Here is a 23033-nt window from a genome sequence, read left to right as displayed (position 1 = left end):
AAGCACAAAAAACATATTACACCATAATATAACAATGAATTAGAATTTTAGAGTTAATTATTATTAAAACATATTCCTTGTTTCCATTTTTAGAGAAACACTTTTATTTATTTATTTTCTGTTCCGCTTGTCAAGTCGAGCAACTTCCGGTGCGACACTTAGATGGTGGCAACAACTTTTTAGCTCCGAGCTGAGAGAAGCGAAGAAGAGAGACATGGATAGAATAGGTAGGTTACTGGGTTTTTCATTTAAATATAATGTCAAGCAAGCTCCTTAAAAGTATAATTATTATTCTTAAAGTTGTTTTAATTTTCTATAATATTAATATGCCTCATTTGTTGCTTAATGTGATGATGATGTGGCTAAAAAGGGGCCACCTGTCAATCAGTGCTTCATTCAGCAGCCTCATGCATTTAAAGATTTAATATTTACCCAATTACTGAGCTACTAATGCTCTAATCAGTCTTTTTGAACGCTTAAACATGATAAAAAGAGATTAATCTGATTATCTTCTTCCTGGTTACAGCTTTCATTAATGTGGAGCCTTTTTTTTTGTATTGTGTGTTGTTGTTCACTCCTTTCTGTCTGCAGATGTGCCCCCCACGGGCCCCATGGACCTTTCAATGTCCCTGCTGGAGATGGGATGCTCTGGCAGGTTTGAGCTCATCACACATCCCCTCTCTGGACAACCTTTAGCTCCACAGAGCACGGTCAGTATGAAGTAGGACTGTGTGTGCAGGTTTAATATGGACTGTCCCTGCAGCAGATTAATGCAAGTAGTGAAAAAGGACTATAATTTGCCTTAATATTACAATTTAGGTGTCTCAATTGGCTCTGTCACTACATGTAATCACAGACTGACTCCATTATGTTGATATCAGGGCTCTGTCAGGGCCATATTATTCAGGACTCCTTGTTCTTTGTGTACTTGAAGATAATATTGTATGAGTCTGCCTGTATGTTTGGGGTTGTTGTCATGCTGCAGTACTTAAGTACTATTCCCATGTAGTAGTAATACTCCCATGCAAATGTTGCCATCATTTACTAAGGAAATAGCATTTAATACTTTTAATGTTACTAGATGTTCTTCTGGATGTTGTTAATTTTATTTGTTTGTTGTATGGTGCAAATAAAATAAATAAATAAAAAATGGACAGAAAATTAATCAGCAAATATTTCAATATCATTTCATTTTTTTTAAGCAAATATGCCAAAAATGTGCTGCTTTCAGGTTCTTGAATGAACACTGAATTGAGTGTTTTTTCTATTTCATACATGATGATAAGCTAAATATCTTTGGGTTTTGGACTGTTGGTCAAACAAAACAAGATATTTCTATGATTCTTTTATGAATATAAATCTAAAACTTAGGTATAAAGAGGATGTAACTATAAAAGAAGTTTAGATTTTTTTGTTTAATTAATCAAATAACATTTTTATTAGATTTTTTATGGTGGGGTCCTTTTGTTTATTAATTTAGTTGACTGCAGAGATTGAAAGGAAAAGGAGAGAACTACAGTACATGTGTTATTAAAAGAATCAACCTGGCACATCGCTGTTACATTGTTTATGTTCTTGACTGCTCGCTCATCAAGACGCCTCCAGTTGAATATCTGCTCTCATGTTTCTCTCTGCAGCTCCCTCACGGGCTTCCCCCCTTCAGCCTGAAGCTGGAGACAGAAGTGGAGAGACAGTTTTTACAGGACCCCGCCTGGCTTCCCATACATGACACAGACTTTGCCTTTCAGAAGTTTCTCAAGTATGTAATCCTAAAGACAATCTTATTATTGAAGGTTTGAATAGTAAACAGTATTTTTAGAATATTCCCCAATATGTTATTGAGAGGGGTTAGTTTAAGTTTTTTAATCATTATCTTTATACTGACTGTAAAAAACAATTCAAAAACCTTTTTTTTAACTGAGTGCATATGATTAATGTTGGCAGATATGACATGTGGCTTCTGGATTTGAAGATTTATTAAATAGGAAATGACAAAATCAAAATTACTTTTATTCTTTTAGATTAGTTTTTTCAAATAGATGACCCATTTCACATGTGCCTGCTTTTTTATGAAACGGTTTGTTTAATAAGATTACTTAATAACCACATATGTCTGAATAAAGTGTAACAATTGTGTTGTCGTCTTTTCCAGAGTGACTAAGAGAGACATTAAAGTCGACTCCCTGCTTAAATGTGCTCCGTCTCCACTCCACTCTGAACTCTCCGTCGTCAGAGATCCGACCACCGGCATGCTACTGGACTTCACAGAGGTAACTCACATTAACAGCATCCTGCTCTCCCCACTGTACTGTTATTACTTTAAGGAAGAAGATGCTGAGGTATAACTCATTTTAGCCAGTGCAGTATCTCTTTAAACCAGTTAAAGGTGTATTCAGGTGTTTGTGGTTCCTTTAGGTGCTATTGGAGAACACCGGTCTCTCTGCAAAGAACTCGCTGTCATTACAACGACAACCCGGACCTCCTTCAGAGAGCCTTCGAGGAAGCAACACTAACTACCCCTTCCAGCCAGGTGAGAGAGATTCATTCACAAAACTTCCTCTTTAATGATTTCCGTGTGTGTCCTAATTTATCTTACATGTATTGATATATTAAATCTGCCCCTTCACAGGAGGTATGGAGGAACTCACTCTGGACCAAATCAAGAAGAAATCTGACCTGGAGAAGGACATAGATTTTGAAAACGGTGATTTGCCCTATTTTAATTACATTTGCAGCTTTGTAAAATATATTTTTGAGACTTGTGCTGTTATTTAAGCTCTTTATGGTTATTTATTTTTCCCTCCACAGATTTACTCAGAGTTCCCCCTGGACTTAAAGCAGGGATGGACTTCACTGACAAAGGTTAGTCTGCATATCTTCAGTTTTGCTCTACAGGGATTAAAATCATAAAGCACTATTTAATTCATTTCTTTCTTCTTCTTTTTTTTTTTTTGGTCATTTTCAAGATGCCAAGACGGCAAAAGCAGAGGTCAACCTCATGTCGCTCCTGTCCACGTTTGATGACATTCCCGACCTGCAACCTGAGGCAGAGGCGAAGGAGGAAGGTCAAGGAAGCGAGGCAGCTCCTAAACTTCCCCGAACAAACAGCCTTGAAGACCTCGGCATCAAGGTACCACGTTTACTTTTTAAACCACCAAACCAGATAGATAGTGAATGTTCAAATTTTACCAGCCACTCAGTAGATTACAGTTGGGGGGTTTTCTTGGCTGGTGAGATCTTAGACCAACATGATAGATATTTTAGCAGCATCTGGCAGGTGGCTGATGCTAATAAAACTGATCATTACTCAGCTGTGAAGAGTTTTATTTTTTCATATTTTACGTGTCATCATGAGGTCACCATAGAAAAAATTGCAATTCAGTCTTGTTTTATGTTTAGGGTTTGATCTTACATTTAACCATTTTGAAAAGAGATCTGGATACTCTGAGGTATTGTAGAAATAGATTTCATGAATTTAGTCTCTATTAAATTCATTTTTTGTCAAGTTAGCTGATTATCTTGCTTGTAAAGGTGATATTAAGTCATGAAGTCACTAAAGCAAAACATGTGATGAGAATACAGTCCATAAAATAACTGCAGATATATTACTGTGTGTTCGTATAATGCTAATACTGTACAGCATACTGGCTAGAAACCTAATTAGCTTACATGCTAATGGCACAGTTGTCTGATGTTGACTTGAATGTTTATGTTTAATGTGAGAAATGTTTATTGCTGTATGTTTGTATGATGAGTTTCAGATATAACCTTTTTAAAGTAGAAATAAGTTTCTTTATGTTGTGTTTTTTTATCTGTTATGACAGATATTCAGCTTGTGGTGAAGTGATTCAGTGTAGAAGCTACATAATTCAGCCTTACCTATTTAAAAAAAAACAAACCTAAACTCCAAGTATGCTGTTGCCTCAGGCCAAAACTGAGCTGGACTGAAATCTGGTTTCTATTTTTCCACTTTCAGGATGCTGCTGTGTCATCCTCCTCTCCTCCAGAGAAAGGAAAAGATGAGAAATCAAAGCCAGACGAGAAGCCAGCGGAGAATAAGAAATGGGCTATACCTGTTGACATAACTTCACCCTGCGATGATTTCTATAAACGTATCCCCAACCCTGCTTTCAAGGTTACATATTTCTTTCTTTTATGTTAATTTTAAAGTGCAGCTGTTCCATTTGTTTTAAATTTATTCAAAAAAAGGAGATTGGTCTCTCTCTTTTTTTTGTATCCCTTCAGTCTGTGTACGTGTAATGACTCGTGGCGCTGACAGTACTGAGTAATAACTGCTCTGCCTCTCTCTTTCCACTCATCTGCTCCAGTGGCCGTTTGAGCTGGATGTCTTCCAGAAACAGGCTGTGCTGAGGCTGGAGGCTCATGACTCCGTGTTTGTAGCTGCACACACATCAGCTGGCAAAACAGTGGTGGCCGAATACGCCATCGCCCTCTCACAGAAGCACATGACGAGGTGAGCCCTGTACCCTGCTACAGTAGAAAAGATGAACCAGTCAAGTGATAATTCAGCTCTCAGTTTATCTGTTGCTCTCAGTTTTTGACACTGACACCAGGGGGCACCAAAGTCAGAACTTTTCAAACCCAACACTTTAAACCTGCAGTGTTTTTATTTTCAAGTATACTTACAAAAATAAAATCCACAGTGCAACAGTGTTAATATCAAAATTAGAAATTCAGAAAGCTATAAAGGAAAATGAAATATGATGAAAGTAAGAAAAAAGGGGAGGGGACATGACTAGACTCACTTTACAACTTTTGTCCCTGTCCTTTCATATATACTGAAGACTCAACACATCTTTTCTCTTGTATACAGTCCATTTTTGCCAGCGTGCAGTGCAGAACTTCTACATATAAATAAATGACCATTACATTCAATCAAGTTTACACCATGCTGATTAAGCTTATCACCTCACCTGTGTCTTAATTTCAATAGGACACAGAGTTTTTAAATTTGATGCTGGGCGTGACATTTACTAGACTTTCTACATGCTATCGGACCGAATGGATCAAATTCCGATAGTGAAACGAGTCATTCCACAACAGTAAGTAACAGCCAATGGTGTCCTGGCCATCAGATGAGTTTCTAAACCATCAAGAAATCCATTTTTTGGGCAATCAAAGCCGAGTATCCCGCTTTACTTTCACACCCAGAAGGGAGAGACCAAAGTCCTGCACTCCAGCTTTAAATGATCACACTTTAATTTAGAGCACTGATTTAAATGTCAGTATTAAAAACTTAGTCATTTAGTCACAACTTTGGAAAACTTTCTATTTTGAGGATCTTAGATATTTTACCAAATACTTGTTTTATGTATTTTTTGTGTCTCTGAATCATATTTTGACTCTCTGTGTGATTGTATCTTCTCATAGGACCATCTACACCTCCCCCATCAAGGCCTTGTCCAATCAGAAATTCAGAGACTTCAAGAACACTTTTGGAGACGTTGGACTCTTGACAGGCGATGTCCAGATCAGTCCTGAATCTTCATGTCTCATCATGACTACTGAGATCCTCAGGTACTCAGGCTGTCGGTCATAAATATTACAGTCATGTTGTTTTTTTTTAATCCAAAGCTGAAAAAGTAACTCCCATTTATCTCTGTTGGTCCCCTCTCTCAGGTCTATGCTTTACAACGGCTCGGAGGTCATCAGAGACTTGGAGTGGGTGATCTTCGACGAGGTTCACTACATTAACGATGCCGAGGTCAGCAAATTGATTTCTGCATCCTTCATTTATCAGATTTACTGTTCAGAAAATCATGAATAACCATTTTCCTCTCCTGTTCTACTTCTTCCTTCCTCCTTTTTGTTTCTCCAGAGAGGCGTTGTGTGGGAGGAGGTTTTGATTATGCTTCCCGATCATGTCAGCATCATTCTCCTGAGCGCCACAGTGCCAAACGCCCTGGAGTTTAGTGAGTGGATCGGGTAGGTGCAACTTTACAACAACTTTAAGCAACAAAACTGTTAAAAAACAAGACACAAGACATTGTAATAACAGCTGCATTTCGGAACATTTCCCTCTTTCCTCTCTCAAACTCTCGTCTCCAGTCGCATTAAGAAGAGACATATTTACGTGATCAGCACACTGAAGAGACCCGTGCCTCTCGAGCATCATCTGTACACTGGAAACAGCACTAAGACTCAGAAAGAAATGTTCCTTCTGGTGGATCCTGTGGGCAATTTCCTCACTAAAGGGTACAACTTTTTTTTTTTTTTTCTTTCTCATTTCTCAAGGTGAAATGGAGCAGATGGTTTCTCTAGATTGTTGTTACTTTTAATCACGAAGGGAAAAGCTGTTTCTCATAAAGCAGGTTGTGTTTGTTGTTCAGGTACTACGCAGCAGTCGATGCCAAGAAGGAACGCACCAGTAAACACGCCCAGTCTTTTGGCACGAAAAGCACTTCTCACAACACCACAGCAAGTCAGGTATTTCTGTCCCTTTCTCTTCTCTAACAGACTCTAAAGCAGGCGTGTCAAACTCGTTTTCATTCAAGGGCCACATACAGCCCAATTTGATCTCATGTGGGCCGGGCCATTAAAAAGATGGAAGGAAGGAGGGAAGAAAAAAAGGAAGGAAGGAAGGAACGAACGAAAAGGAGACAGGAAAGAAAGATGGAAGGAAGGAGGGAGGTAGGGAAGAAAGATATGATGGACGGAAGAAAGGGAGGAAGGACAGAAGAAAGGAAGTAAGGAAAGATGGAAGGAAGGATAAAAGGAACGAAAGGAAGACAGGAAGGAAAGAAAGGGGTGAAGGAAGGACAGAAGGAAGGAAGGATGGAAGGAAGGAAGGAGGGATGGAAGGAAGGAAGGATGGAGGGATGAAAAGAAGGAAGGAAGGAAGGTGGGCCGGAACGGACCCCTCAGCGGGCCGGTTCTGGCCCACGGGCCGCATGTTTGACATCCCTGCTCTAAAGCGTCTCATAATATTGCTTGATTAATTTGATATATGCCATTTATTTATTTGTTCTTATTCGTCCATCTTTGCCCTCCAGGACCGAGCGGTGTGGCTCACACTCCTCCACTTCCTGTCCCAACGGCAGCAGACCCCCGTGGTGGCGTTCACCTTCTCTCGGACGCGCTGCGACGACAACGCCCGCTCGCTGGACTCCATGGACATGACCACATCCATAGAGAAGGCGGAGATCCACTCGTTCTTCCAGAAGAGCTTGAGTCGGCTGCGAGGAGGAGACAGACAGCTGCCACAGGTAAAGAGGGCAACACTGTACGGATGATAATTTGCTTTTAAGTTTTTTTTTTTAAGTATTATTTTTGCACAAACAGCTTCTGTAGGTTATTCATGAAGGAAGAGATGAGAAAAGTCTATTTGCTGCACTGGACAGCTTATGTGTGCCAGTCTGTGGATCAGTCCCCACCCCCAAAACTTATGGTCTAAAACACTTAAATGCACATTCACCATCCGTAAACACTCAGCATAATGAACCCACACAGCTTCTTTAGGTACAGCATGGTGTTCATGAAGGAAGAGATAAGAAAAGATTTTGTATTTGCTGCACTGGACAGCTTATGTGTGCCAGTCTGTGGACCAAACTTATGGTCTAAAACACTTAAATGCATGTTCCCCATCCGTAAACACAGACAGCTGCCACAGGTAAAGAGGGCAACACTGTATGGATGATGATTTCTTTTATTCATTCATTTTTCTTTTTAACATTAAATTTAAGTATTATTTTTGCACACACAGCTTCTTTAGGTACAGCATGGTGTTCATGAAGGAAGAGATAAGAAAAGATTGTCTATTTGCTGCACTGGACCTGTCCCTACCCCCAAATCTATGGTCTAAAACACTTAAATGCATTTTCCCCATCCATAAACACTCAGCATAATGAACCCACACTCAATGCACACTTATACAGAGTTAAGTGTGCTGTGGTTTCCTGCACAACACCTGTCTAGTGGTTGACAATAATGCACCTCTGAGCTTCTTTTAGGACCGACAATAATCAACAGAATATATCTGAATAATGTAATTTACATGCAAATGCTGCGCAGTTATGAAACACCCTCCATGCTAATCACTAATGCTAATATCAAACATCTATTTTTAAACTCGGTGAGACTGATATGAATAATAATGCCTTACTGATCGCTGCCAACATACATTTTGTGATTTTGAGAAACCACTCAATAATATGAAATGTAAGCTTTTTCTGCACAGTTGGCTAGATTTAATGGCTTTATTAATTTAGCTACTCCTTGAATAGTACATTAGTTTTTCACTGTCATCTAATCACAGCTGTATTATCTTACAGCTGATCTGACTCATTTGTTATTTGTGTGGAAATAACTTAAAACCAACAAAGCAACCGAACTGGATCAAACTCATTAATGATGTCGCATTGAGAAACATCCACATGATTAAAATCTTAACGGGAACTTTAACACTGTTGGCAGTGATTGGACAAACATCACACGAGGAGTAGTTGCTCAACTGCTCATTAATACCACACTGTGTTGTGTTTTCATTTTTTTTTTACACGGTTGAACCGAATCTAATTTGTGCAAATGGGGGGTTTGTGTGACAAAAATCTGTATCCATAGTTATACACCTTTTATTTGTTTTACATCTCTTAACAAGACAAACTGGAAACATTGAATAAACATGTTAATTTGGTAAAGCATGATAATACTTTGACATGAGCACCAAAAACATGCATAAAGGAAAATAAGCATAAAAACACAAAAGAAAAAAAAACTTACTTTTTTTCTGTATAAACTCAATTTTACTTCCTGTTTTAGTACTTTCTGCTTATTTATTCTGTTTCTTTTTTTTTTATTTATTTTTTTTATATAACACAAAATAACAACAAAAGCTATCTCAGTGCTGCTGTTGCAAAAGCAACATGCTAAATCTCGCTGCAGGTTTAACATAAATTTCCTTGTAATAATAATTGAGGCAGTTTTAATGTCCTGTTCTGTCATGCTTCCTTATGTTATGATTAGGGCTGTTGTATTGTAAAAAAAATCAACCATAACATCTGATATTAACACTTATTAACACTATGTCATATTTAGATCCTGCTCATGAGGGACTTGCTGAAGAGAGGAATAGGGGTCCATCACAGCGGGATCCTGCCGATCCTGAAGGAGGTCATTGAGATGCTTTTTTCACGAGGTCTCGTAAAGGTGAGTCGGACCGTTACGGCAAGATAAAGAGAATTAATATTACATGTATTTATGAGCAGTTGAGATCCCAATATTACCTTTTGTGTCAAATATATATGTAGAAAAATGACCTGTAAGTTCATGTTGCTCTTTAAAACCGTCCTTCTACATCCTTCATCATCATCATCCAGGTGCTTTTTGCCACTGAGACATTTGCGATGGGAGTGAACATGCCCGCGAGGACCGTGGTGTTCGACAGCATCAGGAAACATGACGGGACCGGCTTTAGAAATCTGCTGCCCGGTATATGAAGCTCCTCTCTTTTTGATCTGAAGCAGCATTTTTATTAGGCTCTTTCTCTCTTTTCATCTCCGAGAGGATGAATGAGGGGAGAGATGAGAAAACAACAGAATTTTGATGAGTCTTTTCATGGTTGTGACCCCCTTTTTTTTTTTTTTAGGTGAGTATATTCAGATGGCGGGAAGGGCAGGCAGGAGAGGGCTGGACGCTACGGGCACCGTCATCATCCTCTGTAAAGCCGGCGTACACGACATGTCGGATCTGCACGTCATGATGCTGGTGAGGCCCTCCATGTTTCAATGCTGGGTTTAGATACATCAATCTGTGTTTGGTAGAGGTCACCTTGTGTCTTGATATCTGGTCAAAAACAAAATCTATTTAACCCATTTAACTTTTTGGGCAATCTTTACCACTTGTATGAGGTGTGTAATGCACAAAAAGACCATCAGATTGTGTTATGGTTGCTATAGATACGAGTGCTAGTGTATAAGAAGAAAAACACAAATCACTGCTGACATAACACATTTTTGAAGTTGAGTTTCATTTGAGTTGAGTCTCTATGTTTTTCAGACCTCATTCAGATCTCATCTGTTCAAAACTTATTAAACTTTAGGGGTAATGTTTTTTGTTGTCATGGCCTCAAAGAGGTTGGAAAAGCAAATAAATAATTTTTTAAATAGCACTTTCTTGGTGTGACCTACAAAGGGTTAAATCTCCATTTCCTCTCGAAGTGGATCTCAACCTTATTTTATTTTGGCAGTAGTAGAAGTAAAATGTGGCGTGCTGCTGGTTTCATTCATTTAACATTTTAATTACACAGTCGAGCAGCTTATTCTTACTCACCGACCTTCTCTGCCACTTTGGAGATAATTGTTTCGATTTCAATCAGCGAGGCTCTTGAACAGAAATAAATCTCTGATACTTCTGATTGGAGCTTTATCTTCTTGACTTTTAAAGGGTTTTAGTACTCTATTCTTTCCTAATCATTTTAAATCAGTGTTTACATTAACAAACTTCACAATTACTTAAATACAAATGAGATGTTGTAGTTTATAATCAGAGCAGAAGGAGCAGAAAAGGTTATTATATATTTTTCTTATTAGTCAACAAATCCCATGAAAACTAACAATAAATGGATCCCACTATCAAATGTCGTCTGTGTGGTCAAAGCCTGATAAAGCTCATTCCTTTGTGTCATAGATCCCTCTATCTATACTTTTGTCTAAAGTCTATTAAAAATATACCAGTGAGCCACAATGTTGCTAAAGAAGCTACATTACTCAGCTGTTTGACGAAAGTGATTTAGCCTTTTTAAGAAATTTGTGACCTGTGTTTAAGAGAAGGTTAGGGAAGTTGGGAAGTAATGACAGACTTGACCAACACATTGTGATTTTGTTTTTTATCATAAGATTTGTTGATTATATACAAAAATACAGAATATCACCAGTTTTATCTAAAGTCTAAAAAGAAAGAAAAGGAAATCCTCCAGTTAGATATGAATGATTGTATGTAATGATGTATTTATGTTACCAATAAATTGAGAAATTGAAGAAACAACAAGAGAAAATACATATTAATAGTATTATTGACCATTTTACTAAGACAGGCAGTAATTTGTTTTTGAGATTTTCGGTATTTATGAGCACTCTGTTTTTGCTTGTTTTGTGTTGTTTGTTCAGTTATTTTTATCATTGTTATTTTTTCTTTCATTTATGTAAATTTGTCTTTTTACGTGCATGTCAGTGAGCCGCCTTGAAGATCAAATTAGCAGCTTCAAATGAATCTGAAAGTGAATCAAGTGGTTGTAGTTTAACAGAGGCATGGTTTTATTATTATTTATTAACGTCTCCTCTCCTTTTTATCCTTGTTATGCTCCAGGGTAAACCCACCATCCTCCAGTCCCAGTTCAGACTGACCTACACCATGATCCTCAACCTGCTGCGTGTGGAGGCCCTCCGAGTGACCGACATGATGAGGAGGAGCTTCTCCGAGAGCCACAGAGACACTCAGGTAACAAAAAAATGCAATACTGTAAATGTAAAATTCAAATATAAAAAAAGAGAAAGAGAAATGAAGATCAGAAAATGAGAAAATGAGGAGTATTTCTCTTTCCTGGATGTTCCTGTCAGAGTTAGAGCTGTGGACTCTTATTGTTCTCTAATCTCTTTTCCTGTCCTCCTCCTCCTCCTCCTCACTCTTCTCTCTCCTGCGTCTTCCCCTGAGTCATGACAACTGACAAATGTGTTTATAAAAAGTCTCAATAATCATCTCTCCTTCCTCCTCTTCTTCCTCCTCCTCCTCGTTCTCCTGCTCCAGGCCCAGGAGAAACGGATCAGCCATTTGAAGCAGGCGTTGTCCTCTCTACCTCCTCTGGACACTGACGGCCAGCTGTCCGACCTGATGTCTTACTACCACACCGTGACGGAGCTACGAACCACCACAGAAGCCCTGCAGGTGCACAAATGGACACGATGACGCATAAACTCGTACACTTCAATGTTTTTCTCTCGTTTTCCTAAATTTCCCATCTGCTGTCTTTTCGTTTCAGCGTGCTATTCTGGAGTCTGTCAGTGGACTGAAAGCTCTGTCTGTGGGCCGAGTCGTGGTCGTCAACAATAAGCAACATCTCAACGCTCTGGGAGTTATCCTACAGGTGTGTGTGTGTGTGTGTGTGTCTGTGTGTGGACTCGGGGTTTTTTGCGTTTCCACTAGGGATAGTACCTGGTACCTGGTACTTTTTTAGCACCTGCTCTGCTGAGGTTCCAAGCGACCTGAGCCGATACTAAATGTGACGTCAACAGGCTTCCGGCCACTGATTGGTCAGAAGAGTCATGTGACATCCAACACAAGAATCAAATCCGCCATTTTTAAATACCGGCAACAACCGGCGTTACAGCCATATGGCTTAATTTTCTTGCTTTGTGTGTGACAGAAAGCCACATACAGCAGCAAGTACACAACTGCCTCCATGTCCTCCATTGTTTATGTGTTTGTGTCGCGTATAAAACGAAGTCACGGCAGTTTCGCGGAGCCGTTGCTATGACGACCCCTCCCACGTTGAGTAGGTACCTTTTTGTAATGGAAAAGGTCGTTCCTGGAACCGAGTCGAGCCGAGGCTAGCCGAGTCGAGCCGAGTAGTGCCGAGTGTGCCGGAACTTTGTAGTAGAAAAGCGCCAAATGTGTGTCATGGTGGTTTCTTATATACAGTCTATGGTTTGAACAGAAGCGACAGATGAATGAACAAACAGTCTCTAAAACATGATGTACTGTACAGAGACACATCCGAACAACTTTCTAAAATCCCGCCAGGTGTATAAAGTTGTCACAGGCAGCCTAATGCGCTGAATCTAAGTAAGGAATACATCGATTTTTTTATTTAATAAGAACATCGCTGCTCTATATTTCAGCTACAGTCAAGTAAACAGAAGCCTTGATGCTCTGAATTCAGAGATTCGAGCCATTAGTCGTCTATTTTTTATTAATTTATTTAACTTTTTTTAACAAGGTAAGTCCCTTTTGAAGTGTTGCTGAGGAGATGTTGCCGAGACAGCAGCATAAAAATATACAGCGACACAAAACCAGCCAACAAATCAAACAATGCTTAAAAAAACAAACAGATGGATTCCAAGATGGATAAATAAGCTAAGGCTCATATCTGTATAGAGGCTATTCTTATAAAATATTTTTTTTCTAATAATATATAATATAAATGATGAGGTGAGTATAATAAACTTAATAATAATGATAAACTATTTACAAAACATCTTTCATACATAGAGCACTGCTCAAAGTGTGTCACATCATTTAATATTTAGTATATGTGTATATACGACACATTTAAATACATAAATAATAGATAAATAGTTTAGTAATTTATCTAGTTATTTATTTATTTATGTGGTTTGTTTTTTGTGTGAGGGGGTTTCTATTATTTTTGTGTATTAAAATCTTGAAAAAGGGAATATGACTCTAAAGTATGTACGTATTCTATAATTTGTTTATTTTTCAATAAATATATATATACAAATATATAAATAATAGATAAATAGTACATGAATAATATGCTTTTATCTTAAGATTGGTGTAATCTGTCCTGTTTATGTCACTTCACTTCACTCACATGCCCAAAAGAAAATGTAAGTGTCATAATAACTTTTATTTGTAGAAGAAACGCAGCTCAAAGTGCTTTACGGCAAAAGAAGTGACGTGCACCAAATGCTTCACAATAAAAGAACATAAAAGCATGTTAAAAAAAACATGAATGTAACTTAAGATGGAAAATTAAACCCACTTTATAATATGAGTAAAAAATGAGATAAAATAATAAAAAATAAAGTGAGAATGTGGTAATAATTTGACACTTAGTAAGAAAAAACTTCATTAATCTTGTCCTTGGTCTCTGAAGCCATAGGCAAACAGAACTTCCCTTTTCTTGTTGTGGATTTTATATCTTATATCTATATTGTGTCTTACTCGTGCCAAAAAATAAGACTTCAGCTGATTTATGGGATTGAGAGCCTTTTATTTGCAAATAGAGGAACTCGCATTCACACACAGATTTTGAACAGAGCTACATATACTAATACACGTCACCGGTTTCAAGATGTTTCCTGTTTGATATCCTGTTCTTAAGTCTACGTTCTGTTTTTAACTTTCACTACAATTAACTTTTATGATACTATATTCCCAACAGACTCACCAACGGTCTTGTTTAACTGAAATAAACCTCTCTCAGTTTAGCCCAGAACATCTTCCCACGGGTTTAACCTCACTGTGAGTCTTCTCTGTGTCATGTTCACATTGATAAATATCATAGACGGACTCTGATATGAGAAGATACATCACAAAACAGAGAAATTAACCCTCCCAGGATCAAAATTTATGACACAATTGACCATAATTTCCAAAGAATATGTATAAAATCAGTCGTAATAAGTTCGAATGAAGTTTTGCTCTGCCTCTTTTGCTGTTTTTAGTTAAACAGTCGACTAAATTAACCCTCCCAGATCATAATTGGCCAAATGAAAACTTAAAAATGAGGTATAATGTTATTTAAATGAGGCCTATTGACCATAATTTCCTAAATAAATGATTGTTGCTCTGCCTCTAAATAATTAAAATGTGCTGTTTTCAGTTACACTTTTTAGTTCCCAAATTTATATATGAGGAAATGTGTGAAAACAGGATGTGATGAAATGTTTTAGGATAGAAAATGTGCCAAATGTGAAACTATTTTTAGTTACTGGACACATAGAAGTTACACAGAATCATGAAGCTGAGATTATCTGCATGATGAAATGTCTTTTAAAAAAACATACAAACAGGGAAGTCGAGTCAAATCATGTTAATTACTTCACGAAACACCCAATGTGCCAAGTGATTGGGATCACAGTGGGCTGGAGCCTTTCCCAGCATGCACTTGGCAGAAGGAAAACGTACAATCTGGACAGGTTAACGGTCCGTTAAAAGGGACAAAATCATTCACACCTGCAGGCGGCTTCACCTCACCTAACCTGCAGGTCATTGGGAAACAGTGACAACATGCAAACTCCACACAGGAAGGAAAAAAGACGTCTGTGTGAAAACATCGTAGGTTTGTTCCTGTCATCATATCTGACATCTGACATCCCGTCTCGTTTCTCCGCGCCAGGTGTCCAACGACGCTGTGAATCGCACCTTCACAGCTCTCATCATCTGCGAGAAAGGCAACGAGGAAGGGGAAGGAAAAGGCAACGACATCACTGCTTTCCCTCACCTCTTCAACACAGCGCTCTTTATACCTGAAGGTTGGTTGAAGGGTTACATACTGACACACAAACGCACACACACACACACACACACACACCAAATTGTATTTCCTACCCCAGTTCCAATAAGTGCTGTACTGTATGTTCTCTAAAACCTCCCACACACACTTGCATTTTTGTCATTTTCTTGCTGCTTTTTCAGAGCAGTAAAATTAGCTTTTTGCTGTCAGTAGAGGCAAACACACATGCATGTTTGATGGTTTTGGTTTTTTTTTTTATCTCCGTCAGGTCCTTGCAGCCACACGGTGCAAAAACTGAAGCTTCAGGACATCACCGCCATCACAGTGAAAACACTCAAGGTGATTCCCGACAGGATCATCGACAACTACAACAAGAGGCAGCAGCCACGATTCAGGTGTGTGTGTGTGTGTGATGGCTCTCTGTTTAGCAGAATGAAATCTTACTGTTGCCTCTGCATTAAAAACAAGAAATATGCTTCCTTGTGAGGACAATTTTATGCAGTTATTTATTCTTTTAATTAAGAAGAATCTTAATATATTTTCCTTTTTAAAGTTTTACAAGAAAAGCATTATGTGTGTTTTTCTTTCAGCCTTCTAAGAGTCAAAATTATGGCACAGAATATGTGTTGTGACATAAAAAAGGCCCATTATTAACATTTTTGAGGGGATTTCAATGACATCTCATGGTCTTCCTCAGTCTAAAGAGTTTGCTCACTAAGGCGTCACATGACCTAAAAATGTAGTTCATCATGTGATAACAGATGGTTGTATATACAGGATGTCTTTAGCTGAGAGAGACCTTGAGATACTGTTGAAATCTCTGGAAAAAACCAGTAAGTGGACCTTGAGTTAAGATTATTTGACACATCTTCTTCACCCTCTCGCTCTGCAGGCATGACCCTCCCGGCCAGGCCATCTCCACGGCGACCCAGGAGCTCCTGCGTTTGGCCGAGGCCAACCCCAGCGGGATCGCGAGCCTCGACCCCGTGAACGATCTCCAGCTGAAGAGCGTTGACGTGGTCGAGGACTCCATGCGGCTCCGCGTGCTGCGAGACAGCCTCCGAGAATTCAACTGCATCCATTCGCCGACGTTTGCAGAGCAGGTGTGTGTGTGTTCGTGTGTGTTCATGTGTGTCTCGATGTGTTTTAATCACTGAGGCAGCCCTTGAAGAGATCGTCTTTTTTCAAGTTGAATAATGAGGCATTGTTTTATTTAACTGATTTGCCCGCTATTTAGCATCACAGCCTTTCATAACACACTCACTTTGCAGTTGGCCTCCTTTTTGATGCCGTTTCTCATTTGTCGCTTTTCATTCCTGCATCAGTTTCACAATAATGACATCAAACTTCGCCACGAGATACCTGCTTTTTTTTTTTTGTGTTGTGTGTCCTGCGTCTTCTTGGCAGCGCCGTTGAGGAGATAAGATACGAGAATCGGAGCCAGCTGCGTCTATAATTACCCATATAGGCTCGTAGCTGCAGCACGTCACTGTCTCACAAGCCCAGCGTGTCATTTGAGCCATCTCACCCGCTCACACACACACACTCACACTCTCTTTACTTTGCAAAGATAACAGGCTCTAACTTGCTGTATCATTGTCTCCTCTCATCACTGTTAGATTCACACATCCCTGCGTCTTGGTGCAGCATTAGGAAGAGACAGTTAGTGCAGTATGCTTAACAATGCAAACTGTTAGTGTACAGTAATTGGCCTCGGTGGGTTTATGCAACATATTCACTGAGAGACTCCTCTGCGCTGTCAACGAGAGCACAATAGGCAACGTTTTTCTCTCCTCTACAATGCAGTAATGCCTTTTTTTTTTTTTTTTTTGCATTGAAATCAGGTCAAGAGCTGCAGGATTGCTGTTGTACATTCGAGTTAAGTAACCTGTGTGTTTATGTGTTCTTCTGTGTGTGTGTTTGTGTGTGTGTTTCAGTTTGCACGAGTCAAGGAGAGGATGAGTGTGCAGGAGGAGCTGGACAAGCTGCTCTTCCTGGTGTCCGACCAGTCTCTGTCTCTGCTGCCTGAATATCACCAGAGGATCAAGGTTTGGATCAGATATTTGACTTGCTTCTGTTGGAGCTTTTTTTTTATTTTTCCAAATAATAATAATAATAATAATAATAATAATAATAATAATAATAAGGTCACTTTCAAGTCTCTACAGAGTTAATTGTAGTACTTTGAAATCACTGATTGAGTCCTTTCTATTACTGTTAATTATCCTTTTAAGGTTTTTTTTATTTGTTTGTTTTTCTAAGTCAATACCACAACAATATTTCAGGGCTGTCTATTGGTGCGTTCACAAAATATTTACACAATGAGAGTTTTGATAAATAATGTTTAGTAATGTGGATGTAATGACTAAGTGGGTAAAGGCAAATAATAGAAGAGCTAGAAAAGTCTGATAAGATCAGTAAATTACAACATTTTATTGTAAAACCAGGAAAAGATGACACACAACACAACTAATTTCACAATATCTAAAATATGTAAGACGATATTTAGTCTCTTCACGATATCAGAGATTTAAACATTGATAAATATCCATAAATCTGCTTAGAAATAATATAAAAAAGACTTTTCCTATAATATAATTCAGTTTCTAAACCTTAATGGTATTTATTTATTTGGTTACAACAGATATTTTGTGTATTTTTGCAGAAAGGAGCTGTAGTGCGAAAGGTCAATCTATCTAATATCTGATAGGAAGGATATTAATCAGTCAGATGAGCTTGACATCCTAAAAGTTTTTATCTCTAACATCTCACAACAAGAGGAAGTCTGAAAACTAGTCAAGGGTAAAGTTTTTATTGAGTCCTTCTTAATGAATCATTATCGTGCTGATGAGTTCAGACTAAAAGGTTTATCTTCCGTCCCGGTCCACTTCAATATCGATATATTGCCCTGCCCTACTTCATAAATATCCATAAATCTGCTGAGAAATAATAGAAAAATGACACTGCCTATAATTTAAAAAGATCTCAATTCAGTTTCTAAACCTTGACAAGGTTACAGGAAGGGTATTATTTGTTTTTATACAGATATTTTGTTGAGTGTGACTTCAGTCTACAAACTATGTCTTTAACCTTTGTACCCTCATATTTTTTACTGGCACATTTACCACATGGGACAAAAGTGTCCAGCGTGTTTGATGCCATTAAAAAGGCATATTTGAGATTTTTTTTTTTTTCAGGTTTTTTTTGCATGCATCTTCTAATCCACTTCTCCTCTATTGATCCAAACCATTGATTTAATTAATTTCAGACTTTTAACCCCTTCAATGCCAGAAAATAGAATCCCTGGTTAAAAAAAAGGTGAAAAAAGCACATGATACTGAATGCAAATTGAATTTGGTTTGGGGGGATTATAACAGTCTTGGGCCATTGATGAGTAACAAGATTGATTTCCAGGGGTTTTTGCTGGAAAGTTGATTTTCTCAGAGTTGGAAGGTGTCATACAGGATTGGGTTTGGAATTCAAAAATATGTGAAAAATGATTAACCTGTACCAATTTTCAAGGCTCTTGCTAAAACCACTATGAAATAGTCACAAAATGAAAATCGGAATTGGACAAAAGTGTCCATATCAGACACAAAGGTTAAGTTTTTATTTCTAACATCTTAAAGAGGAAGTGTGAACACTAGTCAAGAGTAAAGTTTTCATTGAGTCCCTCTTAACCCTCCTGTTGTCCTCGAGTCAAGGACGGAAGGAAGGAAGGAAGGCAGGGAGGGAGGAAGGAAAGGAGGAAAGGAAGAAGGGAGGAAGGAAGGAAGGGAGGGAGGAAGGAAAGGAGGGAGGAAGGAAAGAAGGAAGGGAGGAAGAAAGGAAGGAGGGAAGGAAGGAAAGGAGGGAGGGAAGAAGGGAGGAAAAGGAGGAAGGAAGGGAGGAAGAAGGAAGGAAAGGGGGAGGAAGGAGGGAGGGAAGAAGGGAGGAAAGGAAAGAAGGAACAGTCAAAACAAACGGGGTCCATTTGACCCGGGAGGACGACAGGAAGGTTAATGAATCATCATCACGCTGATGAGTTCAGACTAAAAGGTTTATCTCCCTCTCTGGTCCACCTCAGGTGCTTCAGTCCCTCCAGTACGTCGACAGCAGCGGGGCGGTGCAGCTGAAAGGCCGGGTGGCGTGTCAGATCAGCAGTCACGAGCTGCTGCTGACGGAGCTGCTGTTCGAGAACGTCCTGAGCCCGCTGGCACCTGAGGAGAGCGCCGCCCTGCTGTCCTGCGTGGTGTTCACCCAGAACACGCAGGTGGAGCCGCACATCACCAACACGCTGCAGGAGGTAAGGGGGAAGTGGTCTTTTCATGTAGCACAGAGAGCATGAACATAATGTGAGTGTACTGACTCTCTCACACACGCACATACAATCATACTCACTCTGCATTACATTGTACTTGTGCAGATTTGATTTGAACATAACATTTCCCAGCAGAACGGATAGAGAAGCACTTCACCTGACTCACCCCCAGTCACTTTTTAATCCACTCGTCTTTGTCGAGTTCGTCTTTGCCGTGTCAGTGCGTGTTGTGAACGGCTCCAGATACATGAAAGTGCTTTATGAGGGTTTAAATTAGTGATGACCCGAGCTCTGTATCTGTGGCGATTTGCAAGATCTGCCGTCCTAAGAGAGCAGAAACAGATTTCTTAAACATAAATGACAAAGTCTCGCTGGCTCTCTGACAGCACAGAGAGGTGAAAGTTGGCTGCTTTCATTCAGGTTTAACTTACTCGTTCACGTCATCTCCTTTCTCCTCTCTCTCTCTCTCATTCTTTTTTCTTTTTTGTCTTTCAGGGCATCGATCGCGTGCTGTCAGTGGCCAAGCGTATCGGAGAGCTGCAGAGGGAGTGTGAGATACCACAGACAGCTGAGGAGTTTGTAGGCCAGTTCAAGTTTGGCCTGACAGAGGTGGTTTACTGCTGGGCCAGAGGCATGGTGAGGTTTAACCCTTTGATGAACTTGATTATAACCCTAATTAAATCTGGTATTAACATGCAATCTGTACGTTTACCTGGTGTAATTGCACATTACTATCAGAAAGTTATTGAATTGGCAAGACGGCTACACCTATGCATCTAAAGTTGAGAAGTTGAACCTTTTCTATGGACAGAATACAGATACTGAGCATGTTTATTAACCCTGAATATAAATCTGAAGTCTTGTGGGTGGATGAGATTATTTAGACAATGTATTAAAGGACCAGTGTGTGAGATTTAATGGGATCTATTGGCAGAAATTGAAATATAATATCCATAAGTATGTTTTAATTAGTGTATAATCACCTGAAAGTAAGAATCGTTGTTTATGTTATCTTAGAAAGAGTCATTTATATCTACATAGGGAGCGGGTCCTCTTTGACAGAGCCCGCCATGTTTCTACAGCAACCAAGAACAGACAAACTAAACTCTGACTCTAGACCATGGGTGTCAAACTCATTTTCATTCAAGGGCCACATAATGCCCAATTTAATCTCATGTGGGCCGATCATTAAAAAGATGGAAGGAAGGAAGGAAGGAAGGAAGGAAGGAAGGAAGATAAGACAGGAAGGAAGGAAGGAAGATAAGACAGGAAGGAAGGAAGACAGGAAGAAAGGAAGGGTAGATGGAAGGAAGGGAGGAATAAGGAAAGTGGGCCAGAGTGGACCCCTCAGCGGGCCAGATCTGGCCCACGGGCCACATGTTTGACATCCCTGCTCTAGACCTTTCACAGCCACCGTAGCTTCTCCTACATGCTTGGAGGGGTCGGGGAAGTGTTACTCAGTTGTTTACACTCTGTAACCTCACCACTAGATGCCACTAAACCCTACACACTGCTCCTGTGTTAGTAGGCTGCAATTGAGGATTATTTGTATTGTTAATCTACCAGTGATTGTCATCTAGATAATTTTATTAATCGTTTGGTCTACAAAAAGTCAGAAGATTGTGGGAAAACAGAAATCTCAAATCGCAAGCTCACATGTTAAAATTGCCCGGCTCACAATTCAAAGATAATCAGTTCACTATCATAGAGGATAATCATAAATAATCATAAAACAGCAAATAACCCTGTTCAAGAGGCTGGAACTGGAGTATTTTAGTATTTTTGCTATAGAAAAATCACTTAAAAGTTCATAATTGTTGTTTGTCAATCGACTAATTAGTCAATTAACAGTTTTAGCTCTAATTAAGATTCATATTTAATGTGTAAATGGGTTTCAAAGGTAGTTTCATAAAAAGAGACTCAATATTTTGATAGTATAAGACAAAAAAATCTGGTTTCCTGAATAATGACTTTCTCTAATTAACTGTACAGAAAGTAGGTGAATGAATCTCGGTCATGTGCATAAATTTTAGGGTTTCTCTTAGTTTAAAATAGTCTAGTATTCTTATAAGATGCATGAAAGCAGTGAGATAGTAGTCTTCTTCAACTTTTTGTGTGTAAGTGTTCAGTCCTCACTTATCAGATATATGCAGTATGTATTATGCAGTTTGAGATCTCAGTGCTCATTTAGTTTCTAGTCAGATTCAGAAATGGTTTCACAGAACATTTTTTAAGCCCAATTCAAACAGAATTCACATTTTCCTTCTTGATATAAGCTTCTAAACTTTCCCTCCTCACCTCTGCAACACTTCCCTTCCTCGTGTTGCATCACTCATCATCTCAACGTCTCATTTCACGCTTCCTCCTCCATCTCACCCCTGCCGTCCCTCCCGTCACCAGCCGTTCGCAGAGATCGCCCAGCTGACAGACGTCCAGGAGGGCACGGTGGTCCGCTGCATCCAGCGTCTGGACGAGGTGCTGAAGGAGGTACGTCAGGCCGCCCGCATCGTGGGAGACTCCGTCCTGGGGAGCAAGATGGAGAAGGCCTCCCTGGCCATCCGCAGGGACATCGTCTTCACCGCTTCCCTCTACACCCACTGAGAGAGACGGGCAAAGAAAGAAAGAGAGGGATGGAGGGAGGCGCTGGTGAATGTGAGAGAACGTGCCGAGGTGCCTGCAGCCAAGTGTGTCTTTGTGTGAAAGGTGTGAGAGTGGAGGAGACGTATGGAGACAAAGTCCTGTATGTGCCTACAATACATGTTGATGATGTTTACAAGAGATATTCCTGACCGTGAAAAAAAAAAGGAGAAAGGGAATCATTTTTAAACACCAGACCAAAGTACAAGACTGTAGGAATGAAATCTGGATTGTAATTTATTGTACAGGATTAAAAATGTATCCAAAAAAAACAAAAACTAATGATGTGATGTCTTTTTTTTGTGTGTCAATTAAACACCTGACATGTTTATTTTTTGTTTTGCATGCATCATCACTGCTTTTATAGTTTCTAACATCCTTTCTCCAAGAATAATCAGCTCGAAAAACCAGAGTGAGAGAAAGAAGGGAGAAAAAAAAAGGAAAAAGGTGTTGAAATGTCAAGCAAAAGGAGAAAAATCTCATTCAAAAAAAAAAAAGCTGGGCTCTTTTGTTGGAGTGGTAATGGGATGTTCCAGCTCAATGCCTATGCCTTTTTATTTTTTTTCTACCTCTCCCTCCAGTATGGGCTGTCGCTTTAAGACAACGATAGCTTTGTGTCTGATTAATTCAATGTACGGCGACGCGTTAGTGGAGAAACCTTATTAGGCAAGCAGCCACACACACACACACACACATAGAGGCAGAGAGAGAGAGAGAGGAGGAGAACAGGAGCTGAACTGAAAGAAAACACACCTGAAGTTATTATTAGTATATATATTTTTTTTTAAAAAGAAAGAAAGAAACGTGGGTGTTTATTAAAGATGAAGACATCTTGAGAATGGCTCGTTTGGATTAAAAGTCTGCATCACCGCGTACAGACAGAAA

The 23033-nt window shown here is 39.3% G+C and overlaps 1 protein-coding gene across 1 annotated transcript; it reads left to right on the top strand.

The window, feature by feature from the left end:
- Positions 1-163: 163 nt before the first annotated feature.
- On the top strand, positions 164-22423 carry skic2 (SKI2 subunit of superkiller complex). The gene is made up of 29 exons (XM_053333987.1): positions 164-227; positions 592-710; positions 1638-1759; positions 2153-2270; positions 2416-2530; positions 2630-2704; positions 2809-2862; positions 2967-3130; positions 3977-4135; positions 4329-4474; positions 5392-5538; positions 5641-5725; positions 5840-5946; positions 6070-6216; positions 6351-6447; positions 7014-7226; positions 9055-9165; positions 9336-9447; positions 9605-9723; positions 11323-11454; positions 11761-11898; positions 11993-12097; positions 15095-15230; positions 15480-15606; positions 16104-16314; positions 17149-17259; positions 19278-19496; positions 20007-20147; positions 21912-22423. The coding sequence occupies exons 1-29, from the start codon at positions 215-217 to the stop codon at positions 22110-22112; spliced, it is 3744 nt and encodes a 1247-aa protein (XP_053189962.1). The 5' UTR covers positions 164-214; the 3' UTR covers positions 22113-22423.
- Positions 22424-23033: the final 610 nt, after the last annotated feature.

The sequence above is a fragment of the Scomber japonicus genome, chromosome 15, assembly GCF_027409825.1.
Source record: "Scomber japonicus isolate fScoJap1 chromosome 15, fScoJap1.pri, whole genome shotgun sequence".
Classification (NCBI taxonomy): domain Eukaryota; kingdom Metazoa; phylum Chordata; class Actinopteri; order Scombriformes; family Scombridae; genus Scomber; species Scomber japonicus.
This window is presented reverse-complemented; position numbering and strand designations above follow the sequence as displayed.